The sequence below is a fragment of the Eptatretus burgeri genome, chromosome 4, assembly GCF_056783735.1.
Source record: "Eptatretus burgeri isolate ZD-2024b chromosome 4, Ebu_testis_v1, whole genome shotgun sequence".
NCBI lineage: Eukaryota > Metazoa > Chordata > Myxini > Myxiniformes > Myxinidae > Eptatretus > Eptatretus burgeri.
This window is the reverse complement of record NC_140964.1, coordinates 45,112,323-45,125,922: the sequence shown is the minus strand read 5'-3', so window position 1 is coordinate 45,125,922 and position 13,600 is coordinate 45,112,323. Positions and strand designations below refer to the sequence as shown.

Here is a 13,600-nt window from a genome sequence, read left to right as displayed (position 1 = left end):
CAGAGCCAATCATCATCATCTTCACATCTCGAAGGGTTTAATCGAGTATAGTGCAGAAAAATGCCGAGGGAAATATTCTGACCTGCTCAGCAAAAACGTTTGGCATCTTGATAAGTCTTCTTGGGGGTAATGCAAAGCACTGCTAAGATTCGAGCGAATGATTATGACGGTTATGATGCAATGCCTTTCGGAAACTGCACCGACATCTATGAACAATAAATAAATAAATAATCCGGATTGATGTATCACTCTTTGATCAAATGCAAAAAGGCTCAAACAATATTACCGTAGATCTTAATTTATACTTCAAATCAAACCTTAAGTAGCAATACATATGCTCCAGCAATTTGTCACTTGTGTAAATCATCATCGAGTCACTTGCAGGCACTTGGCAAAGACAGATAATTTTTAATATAACAAATGGCCAATTGTATTTAAGAACTGAACAAGACTCTCGTATATGTCACTGTAAAGGGTAACAGCTGATTTCCGAAACATTTCTCCTGCAAAGTCCGTTTGCAAGTTGCGCAAGCGACTCGCGTGTCAGATTCCGAATCCGCCAGTGGACAGGTGGCGGTCGGTGAAAACCAATATGACAAACAAGTTGGTTCGTGAAGTGTTTACTGATCATGAAGGTGAGCTGCACAGTTCCATGAATTGGCCGTCATTTCAGGAGGGGCCGTTTGGTCGGTAGAAATAGCTGCAACTGCATGTCAGTTGTCGGTTCAAACAGAGAGAATGGGGAACGTTTTTAGACAAGGTCTTTCGCAAACTGGCTGGCCAGGCTAAACATTTGACTGAAGGAAGCTGGAATTCGTTCAGGGTGCTAATAGATGTAACTGTCCTACTCTTCATGAAGGACACCGTTGCATATTTAACATTCATAAACAACCGGTACTGGCACACGGGTCTCCCAGTATAAATGTCCTTGAGAAGGAAGGCGCACACATCGACGCATCCATCGCCCTCAATGCGAAACACCAGAATGACAGTTTATAGCCGGGTCCCGATTAGAACCCAGGCAAGACACCTCAAAGACGAGTGCACATATTTTCTAAGCCATCCTGCCAGCCCCCTATTCCTCCCCAAAATGGAAGGCTAATTATTTCTGTATCTTCATATTATTGGTTACGGACAATGAACGGCACGTCCAATGCAAGCGAAGCTATAAAACAGAGAGCTTTTGATGTAGGTGTTATTTCTGCAAAGAAAAATCTAAGGTCAAGATATATTTACTGGCAGACGCGGTGAGAATTTTTAGTTCAAAATGCAATCTACACATAATCTCTTCAATTATACCACAGTCAACATTTTCACTTTAAACGAATAACTTGCTGAGAGTCACATACCACATTGCCCAAGTCTACGGCAGGGGTTGAGAACTCAGATCAAACAGCTTTTTGTGGATAAACTTACGAGTGTGTGGGAAGACGAGACTACAGAACAGAGGTTCGAGGAGAATCTGCACAAAAATGGTACTGTGGGTACACAGGGATGGTTTAGGGACACTTTTGACCCGATCCACAGTGGAAATGTAGAATTAGGCAAAAAGTTTTAAAACAAAATGTCCCACCGTTTGTACTCTTGGCTTTCAAGTTTGCTTCTGAGATCAAATGGCAAGACCGATAATTTGGGTAGGGACATATAAGTAGTTGAACGCAAGGGAATATGAAAAATTAATGTAGTTTTGAACTGATAAAGAAGTAATTTAAAGTGAGATTCATCTTAGAACACGACCATCACACAATGAACCAAGACTATAGGGTAACTGAAGCTGACCGCAGAGGGAGACTCGATTCTAAAATCCAGAATCACGACTCATCTCCACAGCTCTACTCATTCGTTCCTCTTTTCACCTGCCTGTGAAATCATCTAACATAGTCTCTCCAATTTCATCCTTCCTTCCAGGTGTTTAAGACAGCTGTTCACTACCATCTCAGATCATCCTCCATCCAAAACCATGATATTTTCTTCCCCTGAAGCCCACCTCCTTCCAAATTTGTACTTTTTTTTCCTTCCTGAGAGTTCTGCAGTCACCTTGAAATGTGACAGAGGTGATGTATTCGAATATTCTAGATGGTGAGCGAGATGATTGAAAATTCCAACATATTTACCCTCGCCAGAGGAGAGGGTATTGAATTTGGGTCCATTTCTTTGTCTGTTTGTCTTGACAGAATGCGAGTGTGTATAATTACATTAGATACTTTATAACCTGAAGACCCCCCAAACAACCCCAAGACCCATTAAGACCCATCAGATCCTTTAAGACCCTGAAAAAACTTGAAGACCCCTAAAACCCAATAAAGCCTTCAGAACCCTAAAACCCCATGGAACCCCTGAAGACCCTTTAAATCAGTGATCTTCACTATTGTTTAGAGGGGGGCCACTTTTGTTGATAAGACATCAGTGTGAGAGCCACCACACCATCTGCGGGACTCCATAATGGCTGATGTTAAGCCCCGCCTCCACATTCTCTTCTTCGTTGTGGTTAACTGAGCTGCAAGCACAATTGTTTGTATACTGCAACCATATTCTGATGTAGTGATGTTATGTTTATGCTTTGTGCTGGAACACTCATTTGAAACCATCGGGTCAATTTGATAGCATTTATGGCGAATTATGATAGGGTGTTTTCACATTTGTGTATTATCGACTGCATGTTAGGGGCCGCACTTTCGGCCACCAGGGGCCGCCAGTGGCTCGTGGGCCATGCAATTAAGAACAGGGCTTTAGACCGTTTATAACCCTAAAACCATTTAAGTCTACCAAGACTATAAATAGCTTTAAGGCCCTTTAGATCCCCTAAGATCCTTAGAATGTTGAGACAATTTAAGACCCCTCAGACCCTTTAGAAGCCAAACACCCTTTAAGATCCATCAGACCTTTTAGATCCCCAATACCCTTTCGCCTCCTAAGACACCTGAGGCCCTTATGGCCCTTTCAACCCTTTAGAACCCTAAGACCCATTGAAGACCCTTTAGACACCTAAGATCCTATAGACTCCTCAGACCCTGTTGAACCTAAAGACCAAATAGACCCCGTTACACCCTATATAACCTTTCGCCATCTTAGGCCCTTTAGATCTTCGACCCTTAAGAACTCTGAAGACCTTTAGATTCCCTTCTACCCTTCAGATCTTCACACCTTGAGGACCTTTTAATACCCTGTACCATCCCTTTAACCTTTAGACATTTTAATACCCCTTTAGACCCCTTCAGACAATTCTGACCCTTTAGACTTTAAATTACACCCTTGAGACAGCTTTGGCCTTTTAAGACGATTTAGACACTTTCGACCATTTTGACCCTTTAGACCTATTGTGACCTTTACAGACCTTTACAAATTTCGACCTTTAAACCTTCAGACCTTTGACCTTTATAACCTGAAGTTGATTTGCATATAACCTGAACTTTATAACCTTTATAACGTTGATTTGCAATCAACGACCTTTCATTTGGTACATCCTTCCATTTATTTGCCATACAAAATACTCCACACAAAACAAGTCCTGGCGAGGGTCTGCAATCTCTAATATATTTTTCTAATTGCATATGTTGTAAATAGATGGGATATTATTCTAAAAAGGAGTTTCTGGTTTGTTCATGGCGGTTAGTGGATAGGAATTTTTTTAATCACAATTAAATTTTGATTAGAAATACATAAATTAACAAGCAGAGACGATTTAGACATTACCAACAGAATGATTATAAGAAAATGAGAACAGACAACTCCTCTATTCCAAAACATAGATCTTCAATGAGAACTTACATAAGGACATTGGACAGAGGAGGGGGCCACTAACCCGTCATGCCTGCGCTCTATAAATCAACCCTGCACATTCATCAATTCCATCAGAATCTATTCACTTAATTTGTTATTAACTTGTTGCTAACCTGAAAACTAACCAACATGTTTGGAACCGAAACCGCGCCGAAATCTATTTCACCAAACTTGTTTGTCACTTGCATTTTCAGCAGATGACAAGAAAATGGTTTCAATATTTTCATGAACTTCGTGATTGGTTTCATACGAGGGAGTGAATCACATTTTTTGCGAGTGCTGTGATAGGAATGGTAGAATATTCAGCACTGCACGATTGGCCCTGAAGCTGGCGGTGGACTAAAAGGGTTAATCTGCAGGGTTAAAATGCCCGTAAGGTAATGCGCACAAGGTAGCAGCAGCTCCTATTGCCATTCCCCAGCAATTAGGAATTGCTTCACGTGGGCTGTGAGCCGACCCCGCTGACAGCAGCAATACCCCACCACCTGACTGTTACATCATTTATTACTCCAAGAGGAATAGCAGCAGGATAGCGGCTCATTTCTTTGCAGTCACATGCAAATTGCACAGCCTGGGATTTTCCAAGATGGGAGAGCAGCAGATCCAAAATACATGTACAGAGACCATTTTTGAATGGCATACTAGGGGGCGTTGTGTTAATAACATCAACTTTCACCATTGAAAAAACGGAGAAGCATCATTTCTGTGGTCAATCAAATTAAGTGTTTTCTGATTAACAAAGATGGGCTTCTTCAAATAGTATGTTGCATTGAACTGGGGGCTATCAATTTATTACATACACAAATAATGTATTCATGAATTTAGACTCAAAACAACCTCACCGCACCCTCTCCCAATCAGATGCTACTTCTGTCTTTTTTAATTATTAAATATTCTCAATACAGCACCATGACATATTTGTAATAAACAGATAGTTCTGAGGAGTTGTGAAGGACATAACATTGGTGTATTAGCGACTACAGCTAGTATACCTCCTTGAAGAAATGCACTCTGAGGAATGAAAGGAAAATAAGATACTAAGGCTCCACTTGACTCCGTGCCGTGTGGACTGAGCAGTGTAATACGGAGCAGGCTTCCCATGGAGTGTCTGGCCAGGGAAGAGACAGAGGCTGAGTGACATAGGAGTGTTCCATCATTGAAGTGCCTCCCACACTCCCCCCACTGCCTCCCCGGAGTAAAAAATTAAATATAAAAACCCCAAAACAATTGCTTTTCCTTTTTTATTTAAATAAAGAAAATAAATACATTTCCCCTTTTTTTGATTTTGCTACCCTTGAGATATCCCTGGGCATGCCACATTGTCTCATCCACATTCATCCCCTTATTCCCCCAATGAAGCTGCGTCGTTTTGAGGGATAAAATAGGTCTGGTGTTGATGTGGCACAGCTGCGCAGGCATTATGGGCTGAATGGCTTCCTCCTGCGTCTAGTTTCCTTATATATTGTGAAACTGAAACTGTGTGGAGGAAAATATTTTAATATTACCACCAGCTCTTGAAAAGCAAAAGAACAAGAACAAAAGAAGAACAAGTAGAGTTACGTTCAAAGAACACCACCCCCATGTCAAATAAGTAAATAACAAATCCTCCAGCGCGCAACATTGCCGGGGCGCCTTCGGCGCCCAGTGTTGCCATCTTACGGCACATGGAGTCGGAATTGGGAGTGAGCATTGTACAAAAATTGAGTGATTAATTGCATAATTAAAATAAATAAATAAATAATAAGATTAAAAGAATTAATTTCATCAATTGGCTGATAGCATACCTAAACCACAACTATTTCATCCGAATCTGTAACTCTTTGAAAATTAAGTAATTCATCGAAAAATGAATAATTAATTGATTAATTGATTAATCACTAAATCAAAAATACCCTTTAACGCCAAATCTCTTGTTCACAGTTGTGTCAAAATATCAGCTTCCAAGCTCAAAAGGTGCCTGAGATATTGCCAGGATGAGAAAGAAAATAAGCAATTAATAAATAGATAATAATTAAATAATTAATCAAATAATTGATGAATCAAAAAATAAATATAAAATTTTTACACCAAAGCACATCTTCACTTTTATCCTCAAATTTCAGCTTCCTCCTTCAAGGATGGCTGAGATATCGCCGGGACAAACAAGAAAGAAAATAATTAATTGATTAATCAATGAAATGAAAAATACTCTTTATAGCCAAATCACTTGTTCACTGTCATGTCCAAATATCAGCTTCCGAGCTCAAAAGGTGCCTGAGATATTGCCCAGATGATAAATAAAATAAATAAATTGATAATAGTTCAGAAATTAATCAATTAATTGATTAATAATAAAAAAAATTTAAATACTGTTTTTGCCAAAGCACATCCTCACTTTTGTTCCCAAATTTCAGCTTCCGAGCTCAAAGGATGGCTGAGACATCACCCGGACAAACAAACAAACAAAGAAGCAAACAAGAAAACAAACGAAGTGAAAACTGAGTACTGCACTCTCTTCCTTCAGAGCCTGGCGATGACATCATGCATTGTCTGGATATGGCATTGGGAAGAAGCGGTGTACAATAATTGATTGATTAATCAATAAATCAAAAAACCCTTTTTAACCAAATCACTTGGTCACTGTCATGTCCAACTATCATCTTCTGAGCTCAAAATATGCCTGAGATATTGGCAGGATGAGAAATAAATAAATAAGTAAATAATAAATCCATAATAATGAAGTAATTAATCAATTAATTGATGAATCAAAAAACAAAAAATAGTACTTTTGCAAAAGCACATCTTCACTTTTGTCTCCAAAGTTTAGCTTCCTAGCTCAAAGGATGGCTGAGATATCGCCCGGACAAGCAAACAAACAAGACGTCGTGCAGAGCACTATGCTTGCAAAATACATTAAACATATTTGACCTCAAAAATAATTGGTGGTTGAATTCAGTGACCTGAACTATAAATCCTCTTCAAATCGCTATTCAATCAGGTGAAAACTGCCAATTTTACAAATTCGGCCTATGTTGACCCTTTGACTGATGATGACCTCATAAAATAACAGACCAAGTCCGACCCAGGGGTTGTCTTGTCTTCAGTGTATTTTCATCCACAACTTCACCCTTTAAAGATCCCAAAGACCCATATGACCCTGAAGACCATTGAATTCACTGAACACAATTAAGACACTTTAAAACCCCAAATAACCAAAAGACCCTTTAGACCCCAAAGACGGTTCAGATCCCTAAGACTCTTGAATACCCCGAAGACCTCCAAGTCTTTTGAAGACCCTTAAGACCCCTTAGAGCTGGAAGACCTCAAAGACCCGAAACACCTCAATGACCTGTAAGACCCTTAAGAGCTTAAAGACCCTTAAGACCACAAAGACACAAGACCCTTGAGGACCCCTTTACTCACTGGTGTTCCCTCAACAACCCTTTACCCACTGGTGTTCCATTCAGAACCCTTTACTCAGTGGTGTTCTGGCTCTCCTGCCCCCGACACAGTTCCCCACCCCAGCCCCCCCACCAACCCCGACACCCAATCCGCTTTCCCCATTCTCAGCCCTGCCGGCTCTCCTGATTCTCCCATTCTCAGCCCTGCCGGCTCTCCTGATTCTCCCATTCTCAGTACCTCCCGGGCAACGCCGGGTAACCCTGCTCGTTATAAAATAATCATCATATTTTTATAATGTCTGCTAATATAATAACCAAGGCCTTCCACGAATGGTTGCTTTCTGACATGTGGCAAGTCCCTACATGGGAGGGTAATGCTGGGGAGTGGGGAGGGTAATGTTCGGGAGTGTGGAGGGTAATGTTAGGGAGTGTGGAGGGTAATGTTCGGGAGTGGGGAGGGTAATTTTAGTGAGTGTGGAGGGTAATGTTTGGGAGTGGGGAGGGTAATGTTCGGGAGTGTGGAGGGTAATGTTTTGGAGTGTGGAGGGTAATGTTTGGGGGTGTGGAGGGTAATGTACGGGTTTGTGGAGGGTAATGTTGGGGAGCGGGGAGGGTAAGGTTAGGGAGTGTGGAGGGCAATGTTAGGGAGTGTGGAGGGTAATGTTTGGGAGTGGGCAGGGTAATGTTAGGGAGTGTGGAGGGTAATGTTTGGGAGTGGGGAGGGTAATGTTAGGGAGTGGGGAGGGTAATGTTAGGGAGTGTGGAGGGTAATGTTAGGGAGTGGGCAGGGTAATGTTAGGGAGTGGGGAGGGTAATGTTAGGGAGTGTGGAGGGTAATGTTAGGGAGTGGGGAGGGTAATGGTAGGGAGTGGGGAGGGTGATGTTAGGGAGTGTGGAGGGTAATGTTCGGGAGGGGGGAGGGTAATGTGAGTGAGTGTGGAGGGTAATGTTGGGGAGTGGGGAGGGTAATGTTCGGGAGTGGGGAGGGTAATGTTAGGGAGTGTGGAGGGTAATGTTCGGGAGTGGGGAGGGTAATGTGAGTGAGTGTGGAGGGTAATGTTCGGGAGTGGGGACGGTAAGTTTGGGAGTGTGGAGAGTAATGTTCGGGAGTGTGGAGGGTAATGTTCGGGAGTGTGGAGGGTAATGTTAGGGAGTGTGGAGGGTAATGTTCGGGAGTGGGGAGGGTAATTTTAGTGAGTGTGGAGGGTAATGTTTGGGAGTGGGGAGGGTAATGTTCGGGAGTGTGGAGGGTAATGTTTGGGAGTGTGGAGGGTAATGTTCGGGGTTGTGGATGGTAATGTTAGGGAGTGTGGAGGGTAATGTTGGGGAGTGTGGAGGGTAATGTTGGGTAGTGGAGATGCTCATTTTTTTGCTGTTTTTTCCCCCAGCAGATCCCCACGGATGATCTCTCAGACCCACAGGGGTCTGCAGACCACAGGTGGGGAACCACTGCTATCTAGAAGAACGACAACTTGTGCCTCAACAGAAACAATCTTTGTTGTCCTGCATCTTTGGTAATAATAAATAACACATTTTCTACACATTGTTTCCATAAAAATTCGCTTCGGCCTCAACTCCGCTCAAAAGCGCATTCAGTGTTAATGGTTTCTTTTATCGATGTTTGACCCTTTTAAGAGACATGACATGATTTGCCAAGAGCATTTGTTATGCAACACATTAAGCCTCAATGTTCACCTGCTAAACTGAGAGCTTAGTGTCTCCACAAATGGATTTCCAAAATTATATCAATAATAATGGGACTACATTATGAAAAGAAAGTGTTTTCATCAAATTAGGCTTTGACATATGGTTTTCAGAGGAGAAATATGCTCTACAAGAAAGGTGTGGCAATTTGTACGTGTCCAAAATGTGTAGGTGGCTGAGAACTTATAGCGAGGCCTGAGGGAGTGTGTACATGCCTCGTTAGGATTCATGCCATTGTTGACAGCCCACGTCGTCTGGAAGTACTCAAGCATGCGCTGCTTCAGATGTTGTGGCAGCCCATGGATGCGGATGAACTCCTTCAGGTCCTTGGTGCGAGTGAGGTAGAGTGAACGGCGTGAATACATACGTTGAATGATCGCCGTTACGTTCCCGAACACCACAGCGTGCATGAGAGCTGCACAAATTCACGGGAATGGAGAATAAGGCTTTGAGTGTGGGTTATAAGTTTACGTAATTTACACACAATCCACATGTAAGTAACTTTTCAGACTTGGAGATTGAGTTTTAAATAAAGACCATTAAGATATGTCTTAAGCCTCATTTATACATCTTCGGTGGAAGACACCACAAATGCAACGCAGTGCAAATCGCAGAACACACTTTAATGGGAAAACAAATAAAGAGGAAAAAGTATTTTTTTTAAGAAGAGAGAAAGGAGAAATTTGGAAAACTAGTCGAGATTGAAAGCATAAGTAAACTGGAAGGTCACGCTTCGACGTCGCCACATCACCAGATACGCCTTCGTTCACATTATTACATCATTATACATACTTGTACCAAGTTTGATTTAAATCCCTAAACCCAGATTCAAAATGTTAAATAATTCGGTTTACCAGAGCTCGGATCTGATCAGGTTGAAATTTAAAACACATATTCCCCATGAGAGAGAGGGGAGGGGGGGGAGAGAGGAGAGAGGGGAGAGGGGAGGGGGGAGAGAGGGGAGAGGGGAGGGGGGAGAGAGGGGAGGGGGAGAGAGGGGAGGGGGGAGAGAGGGGAGGGGGGAGAGAGGGGAGGGGGGAGAGAGGGGAGGGGGGAGAGAGAGGGAGGGGGAGAGAGAGAGGGGGAGAGAGAGGGAGAGAGGGGAGGGGGAGGGGGAGAGAGGAGAGAGGGGAGGGGGAGGGGAGAGAGGGGAGGGGGAGGGGAGAGAGGGGAGGGGAGGGGAGAGAGGGGAGGGGGAGGGGGAGAGAGGGGAGGGGGAGGGGGAGAGAGGGGAGGGGGAGGGGGAGAGAGGGGAGGGGGAGGGGGAGAGAGGGGAGGGGAGGGGAGAGAGGGGAGGGGGAGGGGGAGAGAGGGAGGGGGAGGGGGAGAGAGGGGAGGGGGAGGGGGAGAGAGGAGAGAGGGGAGGGGGAGGGGGAGAGAGGAGAGAGGAGAGGGAGAGGGAGAGGGGAGGGGGAGAGAGGAGAGAGGGGAGGGGGAGAGACGAGAGAGGGAGGGGGGAGAGAGGAGAGAGGGGAGGGGGAAGAGAGGAGAGAGGGGAGGGGGAGAGAGGGGAGGGGGAGAGAGGAGAGAGGGGAGGAGGGAGGGGGAGAGAGGAGAGAGAGGAGAGAGGGGAGGGGGAGAGAGGAGAGAGGGGAGGGGGAGAGAGGAGAGAGGGGACGGGGGAGAGAGGAGAGAGGGGAGGGGGGAGAGAGGAGAGAGGGGAGGGGGAGAGAGGAGAGAGGGGAGGGGGAGAGAGGAGAGAGGGGAGGGGGAGAGGAGAGAGGGGAGAGTGCGGAGGAGGAGATGGGGAGAGGAGGGGGGGATTCCAGCAGAAGTGATGCACAGTTTAACGTCCATCCGAGAGACGGCACACACATTGATGAATCTCCCTGCCTGTGAAACACCAGGATGGCAGTTTATAGCTGGGTCAGGATTAAAACCCAGGCGAGACAGCTTAGAGGGAGTGTGCATACCTCTCGGCTGCCCTGCCATGATGTGACGATTCATTCCTTTGTATCAACTGACACAGGTTTTACTCATTGCAATCATCTAATTTATTTTGCCTTTCTCACGCTGGTATTAAACCCTGGTATCGCCATCGAAGCTTGAGGAGCGCACGCCTTGCAGCTTCACCCAGCACTCCACAAAATGATTGAAGAAACTTTTTAAAATGAAACTTTAAATTTTTTTACATGTATCTATTGATGCCAAACTGACAGGTTGTATCATGAAAGAAGATCGTACAAAAAGGGGAAACGTGGTGTACAATAAAATTCAACATTTTCACTGAGCCAGCCAATGCCCGATGCACCGCAGAACAATGCGGGGCCAGATGCAGTCGAGTGGCCCCTGAACGTTGTTAAAGTCGATCGACATACAGTATTCAGTGACAGTGCAAATATTGCAGAGCGCTCGCCAAGCAGCTTAAGCACTCAAACAAAACGGTTGATAAGGAACAGCTGGCTTGGCAAGCAATTAGCAATCGCCGATCCATCATATTAAACACCTCCCGGAGATGGCCAAAATATCAAACTACAGTATGTCTGAATTAGACAAATGAACACTTTCTTTTGCAGTCAGAACTGCTGCTAAGTTCAATTCTGGAGCTTACATTTTGTAATTCGGCTTAATTTAAGAGATTCTAGAGGTTATGGCATGTGCGGAAATGAAATATAGCCAAGAACGCTGGCATCTCTGGGCGTTTATAAGCATTGCAATGTATCCAGTGATTCATAGGTATAATGACCAGGCATTCAATAATATGAGCGATGAAAGTGAACAAAAAAAACTTCATTTAGAAATCGTTGTGGCCTTTTCCAACTTAAGGCATTGTTGAGCAGGCCAAACAAAATGGTGAATTAAGACCCCAGCGAGGTAACTGAGGATGCGCCTTAAGACCCCATGAAGGGAGAGCGATGTGACCGAGATGCGCCTGATAAAGGGTATAATTAAATGAGGCCGCTAATTATCTTCAAAAGGGATGTTGTAATTTAACCTAAACACCCAATTTTCACTCATGCACTTCCTTGGAGTTCCCTTTGTATGCCTGCAAAGTTTCAGGCTGCTAGGTTTCATGGTTTTGGAGTTATGGAGGAGACACACACTGACACACAATCACATTTATTATCGATATACAAGTAATAAAAACGTTTTTTTTAATGCAAAAGGATGTAGGGATGTTTTGAAAAAGCAGTATGTAAACAAGGTAGGGATGGTCACAAGAAATGATCATGTGAAACCATCCCTACATCTTTCTTTGAATAATGGTTGTCCCTCCCTTCATTGCTCTCCACTCCCCTACCCCCACACCCGTTCCTCTTCCTACCCTCCCTCACACATCTCTCCCCTCCCCCCTTCCTTGCTTGCTCTCCCCCCTCCCTCCTTTCTCTTCCCCTCCCCCTCTCCACCTCTTAATATTCCCATCAGAGAGGCGATTTATTTATTTGGTAGGACTGTATATAATAAATCAGTGGTGTTTGTCTGTCTGTCCATCCCTGAAGTACTCCCTCAGTTTTGGGGAGAGCCCCGCCAAACTTTCTGTGGAACCTTTTGGTGTCCCAGCGGGTGTTCTATGGTGGCTGGGAGATTTCATAAATTTCTCAATGCAATTGTGATCTTGAGTTTCCACTCGTACGAAGCTGCTCTGTCTCGATATGTGAACCACATTCATGGGTTTGCCATTCACAGTTTCACCATTTACAGCATGTGGAAAGATTCGCTGGTTTGGTAATGTCTCAATGCCATTTTCGTTTTGCATTTCCTCCTTTGCAATGCAATTTTTTTCTTACATTGACGGACTCGGCATTTGCAGTTTCACCATTCACCCCATATAGAAACATGATATACCCACGGGTCTGGTAGGGTCATTTATACAAAGTTTTTTTTTTACCCAAGTCCTTAATCCTGAGAAAAAACACAATCCTGAGAAAAAGGACATTGGACTTTATTAGAACTTAGACATGGGACTTTATTGTAAACACTTTATTGAAAGAAGAAAAAGAAGAATCTCGAAGTTCCCCTGCCCTGAGAGCGCGAGTGGCAAATTTCATTGGTCGAAATGGCGAACAATTTTGTCCAAGTACTACTAAAGTGAAGATTTTTGGAAGTGACAACAAGGCAATTTGTGTTCTCCAGTGTTCGAATATATAATTCAATTGAAATAAAATTAGTTTTTAAACGCTGTAGAAAAAAACAACAAAAACATTGAATTTGAAGTTTCGAGCTGTTGATTGATGCACCCTCTTTGACACCACGAGAAAATGTTACAAAAGCTCTTGGTGCATATTGTTTGTGTCCTTTATGACGTCCCTAAAAACAGTAAGTTTCCTGTTTGGAATGATTTTCAATTTTTTAAACTGCCAGACAGAGCAAAATTATTTCCTTACTCCTCCCTGCACATGCGTGCTCAGGACAAAATTCTGTACAATTTGCAAATTCAAAGCCAATGTACTGCTAAACAGCAGGTTTTTCTCCTGATTCAGGTTCCGATTCATGTTCTATGGTGTTCAAAATATAAAATTTAATTGAAATGAAGGAGTACCTCGATCATAGATCAACATAGTGAACCAATTGCTTAACCCCGCTTTGTGCTATGTGCTCGTGGTAACAACAAAACTTCGCTAGGCAGACTCTGTTCCACCTTTGGAAACCCGCATTTGGAGATAACAACCAATGAGGCACACACACACACACACACACAATATATATACAAGCCGGTAGGCGGACATGGGTAGTCGCCTACCCAATAGAACCTGACGCAATGGGCCCGTTCGATGGGGAATGACCTGAGGATTAAG

The 13,600-nt window shown here is 43.7% G+C and overlaps 1 protein-coding gene across 7 annotated transcripts in view; it reads right to left on the bottom strand.

Moving 5' to 3' along the window:
- The window catches only part of LOC147027941 (voltage-gated delayed rectifier potassium channel KCNH8-like), a 603,764-nt gene that overhangs the window by 77,900 nt on the left and 512,264 nt on the right, over window positions 1–13,600 (bottom strand). For all 7 annotated transcript variants that reach the window (XM_085877809.1, XM_085877808.1, XM_085877806.1 and 4 more), the window contains one exon: window positions 9,080–9,279. In XM_085877809.1, coding sequence (XP_085733935.1) covers window positions 9,080–9,279 — 200 coding nt within the window. The remainder of the gene's footprint in view (window positions 1–9,079; window positions 9,280–13,600) is intronic.